Here is a 26,579-nt window from a genome sequence, read left to right as displayed (position 1 = left end):
GTTCAGGGTTTTCATCCAGGAAACTAGCCCCTAGCTGGGAAGGGTTACAGACCCTGAACAACCCAGCCCCAGTCATAGGGTACTACCCACCAGCCTCCCAAATCTCCAAAGGGCAAGGGTCCTAGGAAGGCATCTAGTCCAGCCTGGACTGAACTGGAATCCCCCTCAAGGACATACCTAACACATGGCCATCCAGTTTGTTGGAGGGATTCCAGTGAGGGGTGTTGGAAAAGCCACTTTGGAGGAGTTTGGGTTTTTAGGAATTAGGCTGAATTTGGCTTCTATCACTTTCATCAGATCAAACTGAATGATGGAAGGGACCACAGGAGTCATGAAGGTCATTTTACCAAGGAGGAAACTGAGGCCGAGAAAGTGAGGTGCAACAACTTGCCCAGGTTAATACAAGCAGAACCAGGATTCACATTCAGGACTCAGGACTCCAATTCCTGCCTCTTTCCCCTGCTCCACCACGCTGTCTTCTCCTCATTGTTCCTAGCTTCAGCCTTGAGGACCATGAAGAACAGGTCCAATTCTTCTACAGAAAAATCCTTTGGATTCTCGAAGACAGAAAGAGATCCTATCTTTTCCATAACAGGCTTAACATTCACTCCATCTGTGAGCAGCCTGGCCTCCAGGGCCCTCAAAATCCTGGTCATCTTCCCATGTTGCCATTCATTTGTTTTAATGTCTCTCCTAAGAAATGGCACCAAGAGGGTCCAGATGTTATTTTACTAGGGCAGCATGTAGGGGGATGATCAACTCTCAGTTTGCCAAGTGACCAATTCAACCACTTGTTGGGCCCAACTGAATTGGTTAGAATTTCATTACAGAAGGCAGAGCATTCTCATTGATATGTGAGGATCACTCATATGTCTAGTTTTTTTAAAATTTTGGTAGTCTAATTACCTTCTTCATTGTGGCCCTTATGATACCACTAACAAAGTCTTGGAGGGCAAATAGATAAAATTTGGGCTCTATAGACCACTGGGATATGAAGGAGGGCTGCCTTTCTGAGCCATCTTCAAGTTGCTTGGATTGGATGCAAGGAAAGACTTTGCATCAATTGATGCCTTCTCTTTTTCCTCTTTTTCTGGCCCCAGAGAGATAAGAACCTCTTAGCTAAGGCGCTTCTCTGGATCAAGATCATACAAATGCAATTTGTGTTAGATCTTTGAGCTCTCCAGTTGGTCATGGGGCCCCTCCAAAGCAGATGGGAAATCTCTTCTAGCAAGATGCCATTCAAAGCCTTCTCTCTGAGAGGGAGCCAAGTTGAAGAATTTTAGGGGAGTGGGGAGTAGCTTAATACTAATCCAAGGACCTTTCCCTAAAACATGGTCCAAGAAGGTCTTGGAATGTGAAGGAAAAGAGTCGGAGAAGGCAAAGGTTGTGATGGATGGAGTACAGTAGGGAAACCAGAGCTTGGATCAGGAAGTTCTAAAAGTACAACAGTCTAGACAAGAGGATGGCCTGGCGTCATGGATGATGCAGAGGGCAAGGATAGTTTTGAGGAAGACAGTCGGTGGAAGGAAGGAACAAAACTAGGGAGGAGATACAAAGCTATTGGAAGAAGGGAGAGCTCATAAATGAAGACGAGGCATCTAGAAGCCTGACCAGATGTCGGTCCTAGGGGAAAGCTAGCAGCAGTGGTCAGTGAGCTCTTCCCTCTCTGGTCTAATAGCCTAAGAATTGACTCAATCTTGAGGGGCCTTCTGAGAAGGCAAGAGATGATGGGAGTCTAAGAGGAATGTGCAAAAGAAGAAATGGAGATTTCTCAGAAGGCGTATCTGGTGAATATGAGAACGTGCTACAAAAGGGAGAACAGTGTAGTAAAGGGGGCACTGGACCCGGGGCCAGAAGACCTAGGTTCAAATTCCAGCTCCAGCATTGTGGACCATGGACATGAACTGGTTTCTTGTCCATAAAATGGGGAGAAAAGTCACCTGGACATCATATCTCAAAGTGATTTTGTGAGCACCAGGGTAGGGTTTTTTTAACTTGACCTGAGATTCTGTGAACTTAAAAAAAAATTTGTTAACAATATTTCCAAGTTGACAAGCATTTACTAAGAATTACTGTTTGCCTGGTGCTAGGCTAATTTCAATATCTTTGAGTTCCTCTGATATCATGTATTTTGTTTTATGCACTTTAAAACATGATCATGAGAAGCTTTCTCCGCACTGCCCGAAAGGTCAACGGCAGATTAAATGTCAAGATCCCTTGTCCTAAAGACATGTGAATCACTAGCCCCAAAATGAGATCATTGACATACTCTGAATTTATAGAATGTAGTCTTCATGGGACAATGATAATAATAATATTTATTTCTTAAGGAGGAGGGATGGAGGGAGAAAATTTGAAACAAATGTTTTTTAAAGGTTAAAATTGTTTTTATATGAAATTGGGGAAAATAAAATATAAAAAATTTTAAACAAAGAATAATTAAAAATAAAAACATTATTCTTTTTTTTTAAAAAAAATCTTATTTCTTAGAGGAGGTGATGAAAAAGATCTGAAAGGGGCCAGATGAGGTGGAGATGGAAGCCAACAATAGTTTCAGGGGCAAAGGGTATGGCAATGGAGAGGGGCGGGGATCAAGCCCCAGTTGGCTTGGACAGAAATAGAGATGGATACCATCCAAGGGGGAGAAACGTATCATCACTGCCCAGTAGAGAGGGACAGCCAACTTAGCTGACATTTTCACTAACTTTGGGGAAATTACATTCTCCCCACACTCATGCCTGCCCTGAAATCTCCTCCCCTTTGTTCTCTGCCCTTTTCCACTTGGTAGAATTCCATCTGGCTTCCAGATACAAAACAACACCATGTTTCTCCCCCCAGTTAATGCATTTTCTGATGCTCTCTTGGCCCTCCGTGAACTCCAAATGGCTCTTCTCCATAAGCATTAACCTTCCACAGGCCTAAATGCTACAACCTTCAGGAGTCAGAATATTGTGATTGAAATTCCTTCTTTTTTTGCCAGAACTGAGGGAGGAGAAGGGAAAAGTTTGACATTGGACGTTACACTTGGCTTGTCCTTGTTGAGGAATGTTACCAACATCTACGGGGGGGTTGTTTCTACTTACTTTTCTACTTATTTTACTTACTTTTTCTACTTTTTTTTTCTATGTTCTACCTGAGGTTGGGCAGGAACTATTTCTTTTGTTTTTTAGGGGTTTTTTTTTGCAAGGCAAACGGGGTTAAGTGGCTTGCCCAAGGCCACACAGTTAGGTAATTATAAAGTGTCTGAGACCGGATTTGAACCCAGGTACTTCTGACTCCAGGGCCGGTGCTTTATCCACTGCACCACCTAGCCGCCCTGGCAGGAACTATTTCTAATGAAAACTTGGTATCTCTTATAACATTCAGGACAAATAGCAAATATATAATAAACATTTCTTGAATGAATGGAAAGTGTCCATGTTGGAGGACACTGGTCCCACTATTTTGCTAGAGTAATGACCCACCATTCTCCCCATGGAAGGGGAAAGGTGCGGGGAAGAGATAGACAAACCATAGGTGGGACTTCAGAGCTGAAATAGCTCATCCCCTCTCTAGATTGTAAGCTTCTCAAGGGCAGGGAATTTCATTTATCTTTGTATTTCCATTACCTGACATAATCACAGGAAAACAGTAGTTTCTTAATGCAGCCAATCCATGGGTTTATTGGCTCTCAGTGGTCCATGAACATCTCACTTTCTTAATCTTTGGTCAAATTAATGAGCCTCTGAAACAGGTCATAATGATAATAGTCACTCAAATCTCTATACTTATCTTGAAGGTTATAACAGTTTCATGACAGCAGCAGGTACAACCATTAGACACATTTTATGTATCTAATGAAGAAACTGTGGTTCAGACCATCAATGTGATTTGCCAATGATCACACAGTCAGCAAGACATCAGTCTCAGATGTCTTGATTCCAAGTCCACTATTTCTGCCATTTACGACAATAATGTTAATAGTGATAACTGGCATTAGATTTTTAAGGTTTGAAAACTGGTTTTGCCTATATGATCTTGTTTGGTGCTCACAATAAACCTGGGAGAATAAGTATGAAGGTCCCTACCATGGGTTTAGAGCTGAGATTCATCTTCTCTGACCCTCTCATTTTACAAATGAAGAAACTGAGGTCCAGATTAAGAGCTACGATTAGATCCCAGGTCTTTTGTTTCCAACTGTCCCTCCATCCTCAAACCACGATGCCTCTGAAGGTTAGGCATGGAGAATCATTGGGTCTGGGAAGGCTTGATGACTGGACAGCATTATCAATACCAAAATAAGAACCATTTCTAATTCTTTAGTGCTCTAGAGCCCACAAAACCCTTCCAGCCCAAGGATGCTGGGAGGCACCATGTCCAAGGCCTATATCCTCATTTTACAGACGGGGTTCAGAGAGGGAAGGTTCTTATTCACAATTCCAAAGCTAATAAGAGACAATGCTGAACCTGAAACCCTGGCCTTTTGTTCCAAGTGAGGGCTTTTTGCCATGATATGCTGAGGGGTAAGGTAGGGAAGGGGAGGAAAGAAAGAGCTGTGGGATGGCGAGGATAGCAGTGAAGTGGGGAGTGAGGCCACACAACAGATCCTCGATGCAGATTTCCTGGTGGACTGATCCTGAAGCTGGAGGAGATTCAGAAGCTTACAGTTTAGCTTTGGAGCACAGATGAAATTTAGCATAAAAGAAACCAGAGGGAGTCGTAAACTTCATTGGTGAATGGAATCAACTCTGCATGGGTGAGATTATGGAACCTTCAAAGCATCTGAGCTGGGACATGGGCATGTTAGATATAACTTGGTTTGAGGGATTGACTGGTAGTTGGAGGATGAGTGTTGGGGAGTTTGCCAAGGAGTGGTGGTGGTCATGGTGGACTTGGCTTTAGGGTGAGATGAGAGGTAGAGGAGGGACATTTTTAAGACAATGTGAATTCACAGGCTCTGGGTGTTTCTAGTGTCAAATAAGGGAAACTGAAGCATGGTGGGCACATGGATGGAAAGTAAGTGGGTTTATGGCTCAGAATCATTACATCCTAGAAAGGGGCAAATTTAAGAGGTCTTGTCCTGCCCTGCCCTGGCAGGACTTTCAAATCTGCTTTGACCATCAGAATTTTCAACATATTCTTCAAATGAACTCTATGGAAGGCAAGCCCATTAGGTATCAATGCCAGGACTTGTGGAGGGGGAGCAAGATGCACCCAGTAAGACTGCGATATTTGGGAGTTGTAGGAGAGAATGTCTAAATGTCCAGGGCTTTGGCAGAAGGGCAACTAAGAATTGGAGCATGATGTGGGAGCCTCTTGAAATTCTCTAATGGCAGGCACTGTTTACTTTTTGTATTAGTATTCCTAGCTCCAGGTACACAATAGGCACTTAATAAATATTTTCTGAATGGAATAAGTTGGCACTTCTCTTTATCCTATGATTCTACTGGCCTGCTTCCCAGTTTCAGGGCAGGAGTAGGGATGTTGATAGAATAATCAGAAAAGTTGGAGGTGAGGTCCCCAGGGAACCTAATCCAGGGAACCTCCAAACTGGGATGGACCCCTATGTTTGATATTCCATATCATCTGCCCCCCAAATCTTCTCCTTGGGCATCAGCAGGTTCTGTTGGAGCTCTCTTTAGACCTTGTCTGATTGGGTATCTTGTCTCTGTTCAAGGACGGGGCAGCTTGGATTCATTAGTACCCTTGGAGGATCTTGGGGTGATGCCATTCCTTTCTTTGTGAGCAGCTTGGTGCAAGACAGTGAACCAAATGTTTGAACTCAGCCTCTTGGGAAACTGAACAAATATCCACCCTGGCTTCTGGGTATGGAGAACAGATGGTGGGAGGCCTCTGAGGCAAGATCACTCCACATACATATGTTGGTGTCCTTTTCTGAGGGAGGGGACCCCTTCTCTGGGCACCAAGGCCTTGTATCTGATTCTCCCCTTCCCAGGAAGCTGGAACAAGCCACTGTTCTCTTCCTTTGCCATGGGAAGATGATCTCAGTGGCCCACAAGGAGGTGGTAGTCAGGAAGCTTGGGGCTGCCTATATTCTCCCCAGGAATTAGGTTCTCTTGATCACTGAAGTGGTCACTTGAGTGAGGCTGTCCCTTCTCCTTGCCTGGATTGACTTCTCTTGTACTATCTCCCCAGAATGAGAAAAAAGGAGAAAGGATGCTTCTACCACGGCAGAGAAAGTCAGCAAGTTGGAATGGGAAGCGGGGTGGAGGGGTGGGGTGCACTGCAGGCATCTATCCCTCCACACTGAGCTCAGGATATCCAAGGAACCTCTTACCTGGCGTGGGGCTGTGGGGGACATGCCTGCAGAGAAGACTAGAGGGAGACCGGAGGAGGCCCAGAGGCTTAGAATTGGGGCAGTGTGTGGTCAGACAGCCATTACTCTCCCAAGTTCTACTCTTTAAGGACTTGGGCTCTCTTGGAAAAAAGAGTATTCTAGATTTTGGAGCCATACTGATTTTCCCGAAGGAAAGGAGTGAGGGAGACCTTGCTTAAGAGTTGACCAGGTAGGCGAGTCTCAGGGGAACAGGAAAGGGTGGGGGAGAGGGAGAGAAAAGGATCTAAAGGACAGGGAAAGGGACAGGCAATGCTAGAGAGGAGGAACAGGAGGAGGGAGGGTGGCTGAATTGGGACGGAATGTGACGGGGCACAGTTGGTTGAGTTTGGGGAAGGTTGAGAAAGAAGTAGGTTGGGAAGAGGGAAGAAAGGGAATCCTGAGGAGGTAGAAAGGGATGAAGAGAAAAGGAACCTTGGGGCTGGGTTGGGGCAAGAAGGAAGGTCACAGCAGTGGCCAAGAGAAGGCAGGAGGAGACAGAGAGGGCAGAGATCAGGAGAGGACAGGAGGAAGGGGGGAGGTCTAATTTCTGGGGTCTTAGGTAGGATTCTTCAGGATCCTCTCCTGGGGATCTTGGAATGGTGGAGGGGGCCTGGGGCCATCTGGTGGAGAGAAAGCAGGGCAGGGCAGGGCAGTCAAAACCCTTCCACTGAAGAAAATGCCCCCCCCTAGGGCTTGAGAGCTAGATCCCTCTAAACCAGAGGGTAGAAATTACAGCTGAATCCAGGTGAGGGACTGGAGAGGAGAGGAAGAGATCAGGAGAAGGAGAGGGAAGCTGGTTCAAGCCCATGGGATCTGGGAAGGAAGATGGATGGGAAGTGGGAGGAGGGGAGATTTGGGGGGACGGACACAGGCCATGAGAAGGACTTACAGGAAGGACTTCATGTCCAAGCCTCGGTTTCGAATCTGCCCCACCACGTGGTCCCAGCTGCCTGGGTTGGAGCGGCTGCGGCCCCCAGCTGCTGCCCGATACTTGGAGCCAGCCACAGCACCCTGGCGGGCCTGGCCCCGGCCCTGAGCTCGGGGGTTGGTGGCAGCCGGGGCCGAGCTCGTGTGGGCCTGGAGCTGCCCCAAGCTCTGGCTGGTGGTGGGCTGGCTGGGCTGCCGGCCCCTCTGGTGCTGACTCAGTGGCTGCTGGAGGCTCTGCTGCCGAAGCAGGGTGCGGGGTCGCTGGCATTTCGGGTCCCCCGCCGAGCTGGGGATATACTCTAGGGTAGTGGCCGTGGACAAGGTGGAGTCCTCGAAACTTGGGGCCGGCAGCGGTAGAGGAGGAGGAGGAGAGGAGAGAAAGGAGAAGCAGATGAAGGGATCAAAGTGGAGGAGAAAAAGGCGAGGGTCACCGACCAGGAGGCCCCAGGGCAGGGCGGGCTCCGCTGGACCTCTGGGGGCCTCCAGCCCAGATCACTGTCACGCTGGCCAGCCGCTGCAAAGCTGCCCCTCCAAGGCCACCCCCACCCCTCCTTGGCTCCCATCCCTCACCCCAGGCTGGCCCCCTTCCTAGCCCCTGCTCCAGCTTCTCTGGGCACCAGCTGCTGCCTGGCCCCACCTCCTTTCTTGGCTAATGGGGATGCCATGGCAGCTGTGTGGTGAAGGTGAGTCCTCTGGGATGCCTTTCTGCTGCCTAAGAGGCTTTACCAGTAGTGTGTAGGGGAAGTGGGTGACCTCGGCCATTCCCTGAGACATCTGGACAGCCAAGACTCAACTGTGGGTGGGATCGCTACAGGAAGGGACCTTTGATAACCATCTGGCCCAACCTGCTTATTTTAAATAAAGAGAAAACCGAGGCCCCACAGTTTTCTCAAGATAACTAACACAGGTAGTCAGGGACAGAAGTGGGATTTGACTCTTTGGAGATAATTTCTTTTCCACTGGGTGACCCAGCCTCCTTTAGAGGGTAGCTTCCATCCCAGGGCCTGGGCTGAATATACTAGAGCCGTGGGTTATTCTGGGTTCAGGCCCAGTCAGAGCTCTGCGACTGCCCTTCTACTTTAGATCTCAGAAGCCAGCTTTCCTAAGATTGGTGGCTGGCCAGAAGGGTGAGGCAGTACCTCGCTGCCCTGTGGGGGCTAGTCACTCACTAAGACACCTCAGAAACCCACCCATTTCCCCTCACTTTTAAGGAAGGGAAGAGGCCAAAGAATTGAACTTAGTTCTAGAAAGGACCCTAGAGGTCAACTACAACAATCTCCCACTTTAGAGAGGGACAGCCCCAGGCCTGGGTACAAGATTTAAACCTAGGAACCTGTGATTCTCAGCCTAGGGTTTGAACCGTGTCAGAGATTCAGGAGGCCTTGGAGAGATCATTTCATTCAGCTGTCCCAGTGTACAGACAAAGACACTGAAGTTTATCAAGGGGAAATGACTTGCCCGGTCGTGTCCATTCATCCCAAATCTGGTGTTATTTCCATGATTCCATAAATTCTATGCTCTCCAGCATCTTAGGTTATTAAAAAACAAACAAAAAAGCAAAAGCTTTCCTCACTACAAACTTTTTAGCTATGAGGTAGGAGGGGGATCATCCTCATTATCGAAGTGAGGTCACTTGGTCCTGGTCCTTGCAAGGATTCCCCTGCCCACTCTCGTCCATATTGGAGGCACTGAATTCAACCAGCTCCACAAGACTACACAAAGAGCTCCTGTAAGAACACAGAGTGAGGAAGTCTAGGTGAGGAAGTAACTTGGGCCTACCATTCATCTTAGGGTGTGGGGGACCCAGAAGAGGGGGGTTGTACTTCCTGGAGGGGGAAGGATGGCTTCCCTGGATCTCTAGATACTTGCTGGGGCCCTGAAGAGGTCCCCCCCCTTTGCCTGGTTAGACAATTGAGAGACAAGAGGCAATGGCCTTCATGTCCCTGCATCTGTTTCTACCTCTTTGATTGAAGGGATTGGACTAGGTAGCCTCGAGGGTTCCGTGCAGCTCTAGTACATCCCCTAGAAAGTTGTATTTGAGAGACTCTTCCAACTCTGACCTATGTTCTAAAGTTCTTCCCAGTTCTCCCCTTCTATGTTCTCTACATCCCTTCCAGCTCTGACTTTCTGGCCTCCTTTTCAGCTCTTTTCAGGTTCTATGGTTCTTTCCTGATATTCTAAGGACCTTCTGGTTCTGACATCCCATGGATCCTCCCAGTTCTTCCATGCCATGTCATGGGTTTCCATGAGAACAGTCTCCTACTTCCTGATCACCTTGAGGATAAGGGTCTTTCCTGGAAGTTTTGGAGTCCTACCTTTGGTCCCTCAGTCTTTTCTTCAGTTTTACTATGCCCAGGCTCCCTGGGAGCCAGAGGTAACCCATGGACCACAAACCTGCTCAAGGGAAGCCCTCTCCACCAAAGGTCCTAAGGGATCCCCATTCATCAACCAGCTGCCATGGCTCCACCGTCCCCCCTCCACCCCTAACCTTGGCCATCTACTAATGCTGGAAGGCAATGGTTAAGCTGCCCCTCTGGGCAAGAGAAAGAGATAGATAGAGAGAGAGAGAGAGAGAGAGAGAGAGAGAGAGAGAGAGAGAGAGAACAAGAACAAAAGAAAAGAGAGAGAGAATGAGAGAGAAGAAAGCAAAACACAGTCTCAGCAGAGAGCCCACTGCCCTCGGGGACCCATGGGTTGTCAGCAACAGGCTGGAGCCAGCTTGGATCTGGCACTCAGCTCTCCAGCCAGTGGCAATAAAAGGCACAGAGCCTGGTCAGGTAGGCCCGGCAGTTCCCTGGGGCAGGACAGAGTCAGAGGCTTGACACTACAGCTTCCTCCTCCTCCTCCTCCTCCTCTTCCTCCTCACTGACCTCATTTTGGATTTCCTATCACATTCTAAATTAGTCCAATTTACAACCTCTCAGTCACAGGAGACTAAAATTGGTACTTCTAGGCCTCGAGCCAGTGGAGAGCGTCCAGGCCCGAGTGGGGAAATTGCAAATCGCCAGGCCCAAGTTGATCTCCCAGAGAGCTGGGCTGGGGCTAGTCAGTAACTTGGGTTGCCTGACTTTGAGAGGGCAGGGGATGGATGGAGGCTTTGGTTTCCTCTTGGCTCGTCTAGAGGGAGACACCAATTAAGCCAATGAGCAAACTCACTGGAGGCTTAGTCAGTCCTTTGTCTGAGAGGGAACAAAGGTAGTGGATAACTTTGGGTGGTGGAGCAGACCATCTCAGGAGAGTGAGGTGCCCCCCACTGCTGTTTTGGGGACTCTAGGATGGGCAGAGGGCTGAGAAAGGGGCAGACCAACTGTAAGAACTGGGGAGAGAGCTATTTCCATCTACTGAGAGTGAGGCTTTTCCACCTGCTAAGAATGAGGCCATTCCAAGAGTTGAAAGTGAAACTTCCATCCTAACAGCTGAGAATGATATGCTCAACTGCTCTGAATGGGAACAGTCCAATTGCAGAGGATGGGAGGGTCCCATCTGTTGAAAGTGAGGCTGTCTCAGCCACCAGGGAGTGAGGCTGTCCCTAATGCTGAGAAGGGGACAGCCTCTCTGGCCACCATGAGAGGTCAATAGCCAAGAAGAGGATGACTCTTCTTTGAGTGATATCAGGATTGCCACTTAGGTGGGGCCTGGGGGAGTTGGAATGCCAATAAAGGGAAAGCTGAGACCAGAGCAACCCAACCACCAAGACCAGAATAATTCCGGATGAACACAAGGACAGCTCACTGACCAAGACTGAGACAGCCAATGGGAATGGTTGAGATGAGAATGAACCAACCAAGGGGAACAGCCCAGCTGCTGAGCTCAGAAAAGCTTTGGTAGCAGACAGCATGATGGTACAATCAAGAATGGGGACAAGCTGATGGAATTAACTCAATGGTAGAAAATGGAATGCTTCAACCACCAAGAGGAAAAGAATAGGATGACCTCATATGGGAAGGCTTGGATGCTAATGTATATGGGATCAAACAATGGCAGAGAATGGGACAGCCTAGCCACCAGAGATGGGATGGTCCAATGGATATGGCCAACAGGCCAAATACCCAAAATACAATGAGCCAAAGGCTGAAATGGGGAGCCCCAAAGTCTGGAATGAGGTTGCCCTAAGGCCAGAAATGGGATGAACTGGTAAAAGAGAGAGAGACCAGTGTCTGATGGGAACAGGAAGAAAGGGGCAGCAGCCAGATGGCAAAATGGGACAGGGTGAATGTCCGGTGGCTAAGGATGGAAGAGCTTAGTTGTGATCGACAATGGGCTAGCCCCAGGGCCGAGGATGGAATGACCCAAGAGCCAAGGACGGGGGGCCGACACCGGGTGCCCCTGAGGCCACCACATCCACCCCGGCGTGGCTGGCTCCGGCCACGGTACGCTCTCACTCACTTGGACCGGCTGAGCTTCCCTGTGGCGAGATGGCTCTGCACAGTGTGCCAACGGCCTCTCCCCGCCTTGCCATTGCTGGGCTCGCTGTGGGCAGACACGCTGCTCCTCATGGTGTCCTCTGTGGGCAGTGGTGGAGGTGGCGCCTGCTTCTCCCCTGGCCGGCCTTCCCGTTCCACCGCCAGCCCGGCCGCAGCGGCCACTTTGGCGCTTGCTAGGAGGGTGCCACTGAAGCCCGGGCGGCCGGGCCGGAGGAGTGCCAGGCAGTGCCGGGGGGGAGGGGAGAGCAGACCATACATGGGGAGGGGGGAGGAGGAGGAAAACAAAAAACAGATAAAAGGAAGAGAGAGACAGAGAGAGAGGAGGAGAGAGACAGACAGACAAGAGACAGAGACAGAGAGAGAGAGAGAGAGAGACATCAGCACTGCAAATGGGTCAACTGAGCCTGCAGAGAGGAGAGAGGGCTTGGAGGGTGGGGGGAGAGAACAACGCACCACGACAATGGAGGGGGGCCCTCCTCACCGCCTGGTGCAGTGGGGGGCCTCGGGGATGGGGGGAGGGCAGCCGCCTCCAACTCTATCCCACAGGACAACGAAGGGTTAACGACGGAGGAGCGGGCTGTCCAGGAGAGGAGGCCCCAAGGCAGGGAGAAAGAGAGAGCTAAGTTAGTGAGAGAGCTTCACCATCAATCACCACCGCCACCAGCCACCAACCACCGACCTCTGACCACCGACCACCAACCAACAGCAGCAGCAGCAGCAGGAGCGGCAGCAGCGGCGGCAACAGCGGCAGCAGCGGCAGCAGCAACAACACACCAGCAGGAAGAGAAACAAAGGCAGAGCCACAACGCCGAGAAGGGAGAGGCCAAAACGGGCAACCCCGTCCTGACTTTGGAGAAAGGGACAGAGGTGGGCCACAGGGGTGGGGTGGAGAGGGGCTAGGGGTCAGGGCTGCTGATGGAGTGGCCTCTCCTAAGTAACTGGCCCTGGGGGAGGGAGGGAGGCAGGCAAGGGGAGGCCAGAAGGGTGGAGGGAGAGGAGGCAGGAGGGGTTGCTCGTCTCCATGGCAAGACTGTCCATGGGGTGGACGGGAGCGGGTGGGGAAGGGGAGGAAGAGGAGAAGGGGAGGAGGAGGGGGACAGGGGGACAGGAGTGCGCATATACTCAGTACATATCAAATCAGGTAAAGAAACTCACTTGAGGGACAGTCGTGGATCGCCATAAGGGGCGTAGGGTGAAATGTTTAGAATAAACTCCTTGGGAGGGTAGGAGCTCCATTTCTGCTGCACTGTGCTCTCATTGTTATTCCAAAATTCTCTGTCTACATCACTAGAGGGGCAAAGAGAGAGGGAAGAAAACAGGGAGATACAAGAAGCAAAAATCCGTAGTCCTGCTAGGGGAAGAATGAAGAGGAGCCGAGTCCCTAGTGGCCCCGGGAGGTGTGAGATGGGCCAGAAATGGAGGGCACTATGGGCTGGCCGGGGGGCCAGGGAGGGAGTGGGCTCCTGTGGAAGAAAGGCCCCCACCTGCATACACACCACACTCACACACCATCAGACACGCTCGCCAACACACAGGCGTATGGAAAGGAGGGAGGTGCTGGGCAAAGAGCCGCAGCCGGGCAGGTGGGCAGCTCGGTAGACGAGCAGCGGCTGCCCCACACCTTTGGAAGCTGGTGGGAGACAGAGAGAGAGAGAGAGAGAGAGAGAGAGAGAGAGAGAGAGAGAGAGAGAGAGAGAGAGCAGAAAACCCTGGACAGCAGGGTCATCTCTTGGGCTGCCAGACTGGGGAGGGATGGGGGGAGTTCCCTAGAAAAAACTGCTCCTGTCCTCTTCTCAGAGGGTTCTCCTTCCCTGGAGAAGGGGTACAACTGTCTCAGGAGCTTGGGGTTAGAGTTGACAGAGCCTCAGAATTCAGCTAGTTCAACTCATCTCATTTTACAGAGGAAGGGGGAAGTTACACAGGCAAGGTCATACAGGTTCTAAGTTAGGGTCAGCATCGAACCCAGACCTTCTGATTTCAAGGCCACGACTTCTCCCAGCACATTTGTCACCTTAAGCTGGTCAATTCTCTCCTTCCCAAGGATTCCCCCTCTCCCCCCCCCCCCAGAAGAGAATTCTTCTTCCTCCCTCTATCCCTTCTGAAGTGGGTCCATCTCATCCTCCCCAGAAGGAATTCCCTTCATTCTTGGTTCATATACTCAGGATTTTGCATACAGGAGGTGTTTAATAAATATTAGTTAATAAATGTTATTTTTGGAGATTCCAGTTCCTCTTCTGCCTCTTCCTATGAACTCAAGCCCCTTCTGGTTCCCAGTAACTTCCCTATCTCTTTAGGATTGGCAGCCAGGGGGAAATATGTTCTGGAATTCAAGGAGGCTGAGAACCAAGGGGCCCATGCCAGCCTTCCCCTCCCCCTTCCAAGGCCTTTTGCCTTGGCATGGGCCTCTAGCAGCTTTCTGGGAAAGGCAAAGGAAGGTCAAGCACTCTGGCACCTACTATACTTATGTCAGAGGACGATTCAGAGGGAATTTGTCTCCCTATTCCCACCTCAAGGGTCAGATACTGACAGATTACTCCTGCCAACCTCAAGGGTACTTCACTGATCACCATAGTGAGACAGGACAAGAAGGGCCCAGCTCTCATCCTCAGCAAGAGCTGAAGGTAGGGCAGGGGCAGAGGGTACCCCAATCCCCACTCAGGCTAAGGTCCTACATGACCAAAAAGTTCCACTGAAAAGGGCAAGAACAAAACTGGGTTATAAGGGGGAAGAGCCCAAGTCTTGAGGAGGGGGAGATGGGGCACTAGAATGTCAGAGCAGGATTTAGGGCCAGGTAGTCATGCTCCCCACAAGGGATCAGTGGGGCCGAGGGGGTCCAGGACAAATGACTGTGTTGCCTTCTTTAAGGAGGCCTTGTTTGGGGGTGGGGGAATGAAGGCAAAAAAGGCAGGACTGGAGAGGATCTTCATGGGATCAAAGGACTTCAGGTCCAGGAGAAACCTTTAAGACCTTGTTCAACTCCAGAGCTGGGATATGAACCCAGGTTTTCTGATCTCTAAAGCAGGGACCCTGCTACTCCATGTGACTTTCTCTGAGAAAGATGCAAACAATAAGAAACAAGGGAGAAGGGGCTTCATCTCCACCCTCCTAGGGTCTCCTTTGAAAGTCAACGATCACAGAAGTCCAGAACATGGTCACTCCTTTTTATTTTTGCCAAGGACCCAAGCCCTTTAGGGGTCAGGAAAGGGGAATCAAAAGCTCAGCTCTTTCCTCTCAGGTTTTGGGAGAGAAATCCATTTGATCTGGGGTAGGACAGGGCAGAGAGAATTTAAGGGGCATAGATCCAATGAAGGTGGGGGAATAGGGAAGGGAATCCTAGAATCAGCCCTTGGGGTAGGATCCTACACCACAAGCTCCTGGGCAAGAACAGAGGAGTCTTGTACTTTCTTGGTAACGTTGGGGAAGGGAGGCAGGCCACAGTGAAGGCCCCTCTAGATTGGGTACTCCCATCTCCCCACCCCCACTGCCCTCCCCCCACACAGACCATGGCACATTGAAATGCGTCCCCACCAAGTCTTGTATCGTATTAGAGCCAACTGCCTCCTCCACCCTCGAGGTACTGTCTGGGACTGTCCATGGTCCTGAATCGTAGACCCGGCTCCCCACTGACCACAGACCAGGACAGAACTCATGGTGAAGACCCCGGATCTTACTTTCCAGAGTCCCTAATCTCAAGGACCCTGAGTAAGCCCATCCTGAAAAGGGAAAAATCTAGACCAGTGTATTTTCAAATGAGGCATCTTACCCCAAATGAACCTCTCTGAGGGAGATCCCAGCCCTGTCACCTCTCGGAGAGATGACTCCCCTTCTGCTGCACTCTTCCCGCCCCATCCCAGTCTCATCAGCATGGGTGCTCACAACTTGCTCCCCCCTCCCTGAACCCCCTGGATTGAACCTTGGGCCCCACTCCCCATGAAAGGGGCATTGAGGAAGGGAGACTAGATCACCTCAGAGAATGATCTTCAAAGCCTGCTGGAAAGGGTGGGTGAGGATGGAGTCTGGGGGCTCAAAGTACAAAGGCCTCCAAGAGGGTTTGTTGTTTTTGGATTCTACGTCTGAGAAGGGAGATCCAGGTCACACAGGTACAAGACAAAGCCTGCCTGTTTCATGCCTGGATTCAGGGGACCCACACTCAAGTCTAGTATGACCAGAGTTGCCTTTCTTTTCCCCATTGATGAACGACAAAGCATTCTTCCTAGAACTGAGAGCCTTTTCCAGTTTCAGCCCTGGTACCTGGGAAATGGATTCTGATCATCCTAGAAATGGGACTCTTGCCCATAGCTCTCCTGTAGGTTCCTTTGGGGGAAGGGGGTTGGGCAATCTTGGGGAGTAATTTCAAAAGAGTATTCAGGAGCCCCTGAGACCAGCTAGTCCCACATGGGAAAGCCCAGGGCCTCTTGGGTCAGTATCCCAGCTATGGATACTTGAGTTTCCAGCCCTGACTCGGAGAGGCAGCCCAGTAGAGCACAGGACAGCTTCAAAGACCTGTGGTTACCTCTCGGGGTGCTGAGGCCTCCCTCTCTCCTCTCATCCCTCACCCTGCTCCTCCTTGGCTTCAGTGAAGTCTAGGCCTGGAGACAGACCTGAGTATGGAAGGAGAGGGAAGGGGTGAGAAGGAGGAGAAAAGGGACCAGGGAAGGATGGAAAGGGATGGTAGGAGGCAGAGAAGAAATTGGTGGGGAGGAAGGGAGAGGAGAGGCAGAAGGGAAGGAGGAGAGAAAGGAAGATAGAAAAGATGGAGGGGGTGAGGGGAAGAAGGAGAGGTGAGAAAAAGGAGGGGAAGGAAGGAAAAGGGGGGACTTATAGTAAATAGAGGACAAGATCATGTGGGAAATGATGTGGGTAGACAGGAGCAGAAGTAAGTTAGTAATGATCAGATCCAGTACCAGCCTCTTGGTGGGAAGCTGGCTCTCTGAGCTCTTCCCTCCAACCTGGGGCCCCCGGGTCTCCAGCTGGCAGCTTCTATGCGGGAGGATAGAGTGGGAGGAAGCCAGCTGGGGGAGGGAGAGGGGCACTCTTGCAACACTACCCACTGGACCAGGAATCTCTGGAGATGACACAGGGAAGGGACTGAGTTTTCTGATTCTCAAACTGGGGTGAGGTTGGGCTAGCACCCAGGGCCCCCAGGTTCCTCTCCTATGGACCAGATTGGAGGAGGACAGACATGCCCCTCAAATCAGTCCTACGGTATTGGGTTGGGTCTGGGCATTCTGCAGGTTAAGATCTGGCCACAGACCTCTAGCCAAGTTCAAAAGTAGGAAAGCTCCAGATTTTGGAGCGATGGGGAAGGGAAGTGGGAGAGTCTTGGGAGGGGAGGAAAAATCCCAAGTAGCTTCTCCATCTCCCCCCTCCCCTAAGCATCAGGCCAGCCATAGGGAGAGGAAGGTCTCCCCCAGGTTTGACCAGCAGCCACGGTGTCCAGCAAGCCTGCGGAGTGCATGAGGAAGGTAATGAGGTCATCTCCACTGTGGAGATGAGGAAATCCAGGTCCAGACCAATCAGTCAGCCACCATCTGGTGAGTGGCAGGGCTAAGGTTTGACCCCAGGCCCCCGACTTCAAATCCTCCTCTTTCTATTATGCAACGGCACTGTTGAGACCAGGGGCAGCCACGTGTATGTGCAGGAGGCTGGGGTGGGATGGATGCTGGGAGGGGGTGGTGGACATGGTGGAAAGGGCAGTGTCTGCAGGAGGTGGGTTCGGGACCAGGATAAGGGTGAGGGGGTGTGTCTCTGGGCGGGGCCGAGGGAGGGCGTGGCTGTGGGTGGAGAGAAGGGGAGGGGGCGTGTCCAGACGAGACTGGCCAGGGGATGCTCAGATGTCCTGGCAGCTTTGGGGGGGGGGGGGGACCTCTGTGTGTGGCCGGGGGATGTAAGAAGGGGAGGGCGGTGGAAGGAGAGCTGTGGGGGCTCCTCTCACCTCGTGGCCGCTGCCTCGGCGCCCCTGCCCCACCAGCCTCTTTGGCCCACCCCGCACTCCCCCAGGCACCTACTTGATAGCTTTCTTCTCACTGCGCCCACGCCCAGAGTCTGGGGTGCCCACCGTCTCTAGGGAATTCTTGTAGCGTTTGCCCTGTGGAGAGAAGAGAAGTGTCACCCAAATGGGCATCCTCCATCTATAAGCAGAAGGGCCCTTAGGGGCCACGAAGCTCTTATTTTACAGAGAGGGAAACTGAGGTGAAGAGTTTCAGTGACCTGCCCAGGATCACACATGCAGTAAATGTCTAGAACAGAATTCAAGCCCCTCCTGCCAGTCAGGAAGCACCATCTGTCCAGGCTGGTTCGGGTTTCCCTGACAGGCTACTGAACGTGGTCATTTCCATGTCACCAGAAGCAGGGAGATACAATGGGCAGAAGGATGCCAATGGAGTAGGGAAATCTTGAGTTCAAATTTCCCTTTGCTGGGGTCTCTGTGACCTTGGGCTAGTCCCTTCACTCCCACAACTGGCTAGGACTCATCTACTAAGCCTCAGATGGGCTGAGATCTTAGCTGAGGGAGGGAGACCCCAGTTCAACTTAACTCAAGGTAACTGCATTTTTCTGAGCACTTGCAATGTGAAAGTTTCTGAAGGCACAGGGAGTGAGAGATAGGACTTCACAATCACCAAATCTTGGGGGCTTTGAGAATGTGAAGCCAGAAACCACCTCAGAATTCAAAGCCAAATCCTCCCAGCTATGGTGTCCCCTCCCTGGCCAGAACAAAACTCAAGGACAGAGGCTGCACTTCACTCTTCACAACTCATCAGTCACCAGGTCTGTCCCCAGGAAGATGGATAACACAGGAAAAAGAGACCTGCATTCACTGGAGTCAAGGAAACCAGGGTTCAACAACCTCTGATACTCCCCATGTGACCTTGAAAGAGCATCCCCTGTGTGGACCCTGGTTACCTTACCTGTCAATGCTTGTAACAGCTTTTGGAGCTAAAAGGGGGCTGATATTACCTCATTCAATCTCCCCAGTTTTACAGAGGAAGAAAGTAAGATCCAGAAGACTTTCTTAGCAATGACTTTTTATTTTGTATCTTGCAAGGCAATGGGGCTAAGTGACTTGCCCAAGGTCACTTAGCTAAGTAAGCTAAGTAAGCTAAGTAAGCATTAAGTGTCTGAGGCTACATTTGAACTCAGGTCCTACTGACTCCTGGGTGGGTGCTCTGTCCACTGTACCACCTAGCAGTCCCTTTAACAACTTATTGAAAAGTAGGATGGGGGGATGGTAATGAGCTCCCTGTCACTGGAGGTGTTCATGAAGAGGCTCGATGACCACTTGATTGGGGGATCACTTCTTCAGATTATTCCAGATGGCCTGGGATATCTTCCAGCTCCAGTACACTGTGATTAGGATTTGTCCTCCCATTGTGGTCCCAATGATAAAACATAGTTCAGGGGCTCGAACTCAGATCCTCTACCTTGAAATCCTGTGCTCCTTTGGATGGCAGGTTGGCTCTGCTCCCAGGCCCAAATCTGTACTCCCATCCCCCAGGGTCCTGGCCAGGCTCCCAGATACACAGCTCCACTCTCCATGGACAGACGGCTCTCTGGTGCCCGGACCAGCCACGTCACACTGCCCACGTCACCGCCCCCAGATGGCGTGGGCAGCAGCCCCACAGGGCTGGCAGGGACCCCATGACGTGAGCAGCTGGGGCAGGGAAAGGAGAGGGCTATTTGCTTTCAACTAACTATGGGATGACCAACCACTGCCCTGGGCAGGAATCATGGCCCGGCCACCACTCTGGCCAAAGCCTACCCTTATGGCCCCAGGACGTAATGCCCCGAACCAAAGACCTTAGAATTCTAAAGGGAATGAAAACATGCAGTGCTTATTGCTAAGGAAATTGAGATTTTATCTAGTTCAACTTCATTTTACAGATAAGGAAATTGAGGCCCAAAGAGCACCATGGATTTAGACCTGGAAGAGACCTTTGTGATCTTAAAAAAATCACTTCACTTCCTTGTGCCTCAGTTTCTCTTTATATAAAATGAGGAGGGTCTTGGTGACCTCCAAGGTCATTTTTAACTATTATTCTACAATATTCAGTCCAACACTGGTTCAGGAATCTGAAATCTCGAGAGGTCAGGTGATTTCAAGAAGCAGCTTGCCCAAGATGACAGAGAGAGCAAATAGCAGGGCTGAGCTTCAGACTTTCTGACCTCAAACTCAGGGTCCTTTCCACTCTATTACATGAATTTGTGGAGTAAAAGATGGGGGCACATATCTTAATATCCAGCTCCTTCTTTGTGAGAGGAAGGGTCCCTACCAAAGACCCTCCCATGGATACAGAGAAGGTCCAGCCTTCCAGAAGACACATTTTGGAATTTACAGAGGATTTGCCACTTGGTAGAACTTTGGATCCCATTCGGTCAAATTTTACAAATGAAGAAACTGAGGCTCAGGGAGAAGTGACTTGCCCAAGGTCACAAAGAAAAACAAGCTAGCAGATCCAACGTTCAACTCCCTTTTCTCTGATTCCAGGTCCAGTCTTCTTGTCCTTACAACACCCCTAGCAGGCCAGGAGGGGGTAATGGAGGAGGGTGCCATCCACTGACGGCAGGGCAAAGGGTCCCTGGCCAGGCTTGGTAGGGAGGGGGAGCAAACACCAGGACTGGGCTGCAGCAGCAGTCGAGGAGGAACCTGCATCAGACGAAGGTGAGTTCTATTCACCTTCTTAGTTTGGGTTTCTAAATATAGCTTCCTGCGGAGCCCAGTGCCATTAACATTCCTCTCGGCCATCTAGTACCCCACACGCATACCGATGACAATGATGGGCTGAGCCCAGGCCACCCTGCTGGCCCAGAACCAGTCATTGTCTCTTTCCTCTCCTCCCAACCACTGAGGCGGAGGCCTGGAGCCCAGAGGCCCAGGAACCTCCCTGCAGGATCAGAAGGTCCAGCTGATGTCAACTTGGGGGGCCTGAGCCCCACAGACTTCCTGATGCCAGACAGCAGAATTGGGGAGAAGCTGGGGCTCCTCTGCTGCTACAGTAGATTTTGTCTTGGCTGATGTGATTCTGTCATTGCCCTGAAGTGCCCCCATCCTCGGAGCACCAGCTGCTGATTCTAAGTATCCCAGCCTTCCAGCACCCCCCCCCAACACATACACTTTCCCAACATCTCATACTATGCACCAACACTGGCCCCACAACACCCAATTATCCCATCTTCCCCAAAGGAAAACAAAAGATGCTCGGTGGATGTGCCCTTCAGCAGTGGTTGGGACACCTGAAATGTGTATGAGGAGGGAGGGCCTCCCTGGCCCCTCTCCCCAGTCTCGGCTCCACATGGGCCCCTTGCATTTCCTGAGTCTGACTCTGCCCAGAATAGGTTGGACCTGAAGCAGCCCTAAAATTGGAAGCTTAATAGGTTTCTGAGGTCTCGTGCAATGCTTTAACATTGTATGTCGGGAGATCCCTGCGGGGCCTGAAATTCTGAGTGCTAAAGGACCCCCAGGCTGGATGTTTGCTGTTCGAAGGGCCCTTCCTGTTCTCTGGACCCAAAAGAAACACAGCTCAGGAGCCCTGCCTGAATGAGATCCCAGAGACCTTAAACCCAGAGGCAATTGCCCTCATGGTCAGCTAAAGAGGCCTGGAGACCTCAGAGGTCATTTAGGCCAATCCCTCCCTGGCCAAGTGCCCTCATCAAGATCCCCTTTGAGACTTTTGGGACTGGAGGGCCCATTCCCCTCTGAGGTCACCCATTCCATGCGGGGACAACTCTAATGATTAGGAATTTACAGTTTTCAATCTGATCAGTCCCTTTCTGGCCCTCCCTTCTCTTGCTTTAGCCTCTCATCAACTAATCTGGGACTCATGAGGCAAAACTACCAGCCCATTAGAGAAGACTATGAGCTGCCCAGATCACAGAGGTAACGTGGTGTTACATTAGGATTTGAACCTGGCACTTCTGACTCCACGTCTAGCAAATTTCTAATCCTGTCATGTTATTCCTCAAAATCCAGACCCAGCTCTTGAAGTTGGCCCACATATCTCATCAGAAACGAACTCTCTCATCGCTGGAGGGCTCTCTCCAAGCAGAAACCAAAAAGCTACTTACCCACTCAGGTTGTAAGTAGGGGACGGATAGAAATTCCTGTTCTTATACAGGTTAGACTCACCAGATGAATGAATGAAAAAAATATTTATTAAGGACTTACTATGGACCCAGGGAGATGTCCTCAGATGTCCCATTCAGCAATGAGATTCTGAGGTTCCCAAATGGTGGTCTGACTGCCCTATAGCAACCTAGCATCTCAGACCTTGTAGCCAAAGAGAACAGGCCTTGGTCCCTACATCTGAAACCCTTAAGTCATCTGTTCCATGTTAGATCAAAGGTCAAAAGTCATTCTATGGACTTCCCCCTCCCAACCGCAGGCTATCAGCCTCTCCCTCCCCCCCCCCCAAAGGTCTTTGGAGACTTCTGGGCTGGGAACTATCAACAAGAACCTTCCATATTCAGTCAACACTCATGTGGGATGGGTAATCCAGGAGTCTTGTGGATAGGAGTCAAGGTCCCTTAGGGAAAGAAGGGCATTGGCCCTTGCTAGATATTACTCAGGTCACCTTGACCATGCCGCTTCTCCTGGGCCTCCTTGGACCCTGATCTATAAAATGAAGGGGTTGGACTAGGCGACCTCTGAGGTCTGTCGCTGCTCTAAATTGAGGGTCCCAGAGATTTCCCCTTTCCTCCAAGGACCATGAACATCCTCTAGTTCATGGTCTGCCAGCAGTGTTCCTATGAACCTCTTTACCAAAAAAGTTGGTGACTCAGACTTAGACTTCTGTCTAAGATCCATCCAGAACCCCCCAGGGTCACACAACTGTCCTGTCCTCTCAAGGATTTCTCCTTTTCAACCCCCAGCTCAGAGGACTCCTGCTGGGCCCTATTGGTGGGGCAGGGGATATAAGATACAAGGGCAGAGGATGGTTCAAGAACTGATCTGGAGAGAAACAGGGAAGGGGAAAGGGGCAAAACCAGGAGGAAAACACCAAGGGGACCTCGACCTGGCCCAGCCGACATCAAAGAGCTCTGAAACAGCTAACCATCCCCTCCCCTTACACCCCCGCCTGCTTCCAAGAGTCGGCAAGGGGGGGTTGACTGAACTGAACTGGAAAAAGCCGGCTAGAGATTAAGGAAGTTATTAATGTTAGGAAATGGGATCTGCAAGCACGGGGCTGGCACGTCATTCTTGCTGAGGGGATGGGCAACCCAGGAGTCTGGGGGTGGGGGGGGGGGTGGGAGCTCAAGGCCGCCAAGGGAAAGAAGGCAGACAGATGAGGCCCAAGGGCTCTGAGCCAGAGTGGAACAGAAGAGGGGTCTGGGGGCCTGCTGAGAGAGAGAGAGGGGAAGGCATCGGGTGTGTGGGGGTTGTGTGTGTGTGTGTATGTCAGTTTGTGTGTATGTGAATGTAAGTGTGTGGGGGGTAGCTGTGTGTTTGTGTATATGTGAGTGTCAGTTTGTGTGTATGTGTATGTGTGTGTGTGTTTCTGTATGTGAGTGTGTGAGTATGTGAGTGTGTTTGTATGTAAGTGTGTTTGTGTATGTGAGTATGCAAGTATGTGTGAGTGTGTTAGTTTGTGTGTTTGTGGGGGGCTGTGTGTGTATGTGAGTGTATGTGTCAGTTTGTGTGTGTATATGTAAGTGTGTTTGTGTGAGGGGCTGTGTGTTTGTATATGTGAGTGTGTGAGTATGTGTCAGTTTGTGTGTGTGTGTGTGTGTGTGTGTGTGTGTGTGTGTGTGTGTGTAGGTGGACAGAACACAATGAAACACAATGGCTTCCAAGTTTCCCAGGAGGGGAAGAAGGACCAGCCTTGACCAAAGACCTGAACGCTGCTCTGTGGTTTGGCATCCTTTGATACCCACTTAAGTAGCCCAGGCTCCTGGCCCCCTCCCGCCCCTCCATCCGGCTTGCAGGCCCCAGATGGATGGAAGGGCCGCCTGTCCTTCTCACCTTCCCTGGCCACCAGGCGCCAGCCTGTCCTGCTTGTCACCTCTGCCTCTGGGGACCCAGTCAGCCTGGAGGCCTTTAATGACAGCCAAGGTTTGGCCCCGGGCAGAGACTGCAGGCTTCGGGCCAGCCAAGGGGCAGCCGGGGGGTCAGCTCAGCATCTGTTTGCCCATCCTGGCCTGGGTCACAGCAGGAGAGAGCCCTCCACAACAACACACAGAGGCGACACACACACACACAACTGACACAAACAAAGAAGACACACATAGTCACACACAGACACACACACAAAGATAGATACACAGTCACACACAGCTACAAAGGTGCATACACAGTCACACAAAGAAACAAAGACAGACACACAGACACAAAGAGACACATAGTCACACACAGATACACAGACACAAAGACACAGACAGACACAAAGAGACACACACATGGTCACGCACAGATACACATAGACACAAAGACAGACACACACAGATACAAAGACACACAGTCACACATAGACACAAAGAAACACATAGACACAAAGACAGACACACAGAGATACACAGACACAAAGACAGACACACAGTCACACATAGACACACACAGAGTCACACACAGACACACATGGACACAAAGACAGGCAGACACACACAGATCCAAAGACACACAGTCACACATAGACACAAAGAGTCACACACATAGTCACACACAGATACACACAGACACAAAGACAGACATACACAAAGACAGACACACAGTCACACAAAGACACAGATAGTCACACAGATACAAAGACAGACACACAGTCACACAGATATACACAGACACAAAGACAGACACACACACACAGACCCAAAGACAGACACACAGTCACACATAGACACAGAGTCACACACATAGTCACACACAGACACAAAGACAAACAGACACAGTCACACACAGACACAAAGACACACACACATAGTCACACACAGATACACACAGACACAAAGACAGGCAGATATAAAGACAGACACACAGATACACAGTCACACACATACACAAAGAGACACACACATAGTCACACACAGATACACACAGACACAAAGACAGATACATACAGACTCAAAGACACACAGTCACACATAGACACAAAGAGTTACACACATAGTCACACACAGATACACACAGACACAAAGACGGACAGACACAAAGACAGACACACAGTCACACAAAGACACAGATAGTCACACAGATACAAAGACAGACACACACATACCCAAAGACAGACACACAGACACAAAGACAGACACACACAGACCCAAAGACAGACACATAGCCACACATAGACACAGAGTCACACACATAGTCACACACAGACACAAAGACAGACAGACACAGTCACATACAGACACAAAGAGACACACACACAGTCACACACAGATACACACAGACACAAAGACAGATACAAAGACAGACACACAGATACAGTCACACACAGACACAAAGAGACACACACAGTCACACACAGATATACACAGACACAAAGACAGACACACAGTCACACAAAGACACAGACACACACAAATACAAAGACAGACACACAGACACACACACACACAGTCAGCCCTATAAACAAGGGTGGTTCTAAACACTCAGTGGGCCTAGACAGTGTCCTAGCAGCTGCCCAAGAGAAGTCCAGTTCTCTGATTTTTGCTGACTGCTTGGCTCCCCCTCTTTAAAGGAATTTACTAATTTAGTCAAGATAACAAGAATTTATGAAATGCCTCCTGTGTGCACCAGACACCATTAAGGAAGCGTCACTTCTACTTGCCTTTCTGGCCATGGAAGGTGGTGGGGGGAGAGCAGGGTGGGCAGAGTTGGGGCTCCCAAGGCTTCTCCCTAAGTCCTATGCTCTATCCAGATGCTTCTCCTCCCTCTCATACCATCTCCAGCCCATCCAAACTAGCTGCCTTACATCCCCCACCCATGACACCCATATCTCTCCTGTGAACCTCCCCAAGTCATGAACAATCTGAGCTCCTTGAGGGCAGTACTATATATAGTGCTTGGTCTCTACCTCCCCAACATTCAGCACCCAGCAGAGAGGGACTTGGACCCATCATTTCCCAGCTGGGGGAAGCTCTCTATAATTCGATTCAAGGACTTGATTTCATAAACCTTAATTAAGCATCTATTCAACTAAGCTAAGGTGGGAACTCCATCTACCAATGCAGACCAGTCCTCGTTCAGCAACTTTTAAAAAATAGTCTTTTTTCAATTACTTATGAAGACAATTTTAACAAGTTTTTTTGAATTCCAAAGAAATCATGAAAAAAATACAGAAAGTGAAAAATAGTATGCTTCCATCATCCTGCAACTTTTAATAAGAGGAATCATTTTAAGATTTTAAATACACTTCACATGTTTTATTTCCCTTAGTCCTTGCAACAGCTCTATGAGTTAGGGGCTATCATTATCCCCATTTGCAAATGAGGAAACTGAGGTTAGATGAGAGAGGTTAAGGAATGCCACAGCTTGTACATGTCTTAGGCAGGATTTGACTCAAGTCTTTCTGGCTTTCAACTTACTGTATTGACTTGAAAAAGCCACCTCTCAGTGAGTAACCCCTTCGATAGATAGATAGATAGATAGAGAGATAGAGATAGAGATAGAGATAGATAGAGAGAGAGAGAGAGAGAGAGAGAGAGAGAGAGAGAGAGATGATTGATAGCTAGATGATGGATAGATGGATAGATGGATAGATAGATAGATAGATAGATAGATGGATGATAGATGGATGATGGATAGAAAGATGAATGAATAAATAACAGTGAAGTGAGATGAATTGTCTTCCCCAAGGGGATGAAGGTGGGAAGGAAGGTGCCCTCAAATCTAGAGTACTGGAGGGTAGGTTTCTCCCCATCTCTCTGTCCAGGCCACAGAGAATCCAGGTTTCTAGAAATAAAGTTATCAAGGTGGGACCCCC

At 50.1% G+C, this 26,579-nt stretch overlaps 1 protein-coding gene across 5 annotated transcripts in view; it reads right to left on the bottom strand.

The window, feature by feature from the left end:
* SYT7 (synaptotagmin 7) overlaps positions 1-26,579 on the bottom strand; it is a 105,485-nt gene that overhangs the window by 32,320 nt on the left and 46,586 nt on the right. For 3 of the 5 annotated variants that reach the window (XM_074231329.1, XM_074231330.1, XM_074231328.1), the window contains 2 exons: positions 17,676-17,755; positions 12,823-12,954 (listed from right to left, as the gene is read on the bottom strand). In XM_074231329.1, the coding sequence (XP_074087430.1) occupies positions 12,823-12,954; positions 17,676-17,755 (212 nt within the window). Of the gene's footprint in view, positions 1-7,205; positions 7,581-11,629; positions 11,855-12,822; positions 12,955-17,675; positions 17,756-26,579 lie in introns of all 5 variants that reach the window. The other 2 variants (XM_074231332.1, XM_074231331.1) reach the window with 2 other exon arrangements.

Source organism: Macrotis lagotis, chromosome 3 (assembly GCF_037893015.1).
Source record: "Macrotis lagotis isolate mMagLag1 chromosome 3, bilby.v1.9.chrom.fasta, whole genome shotgun sequence".
NCBI lineage: Eukaryota > Metazoa > Chordata > Mammalia > Peramelemorphia > Peramelidae > Macrotis > Macrotis lagotis.
The sequence above is the reverse complement of the archived record's forward strand: the minus strand, read 5'-3'. Positions and strand labels throughout refer to the sequence as shown.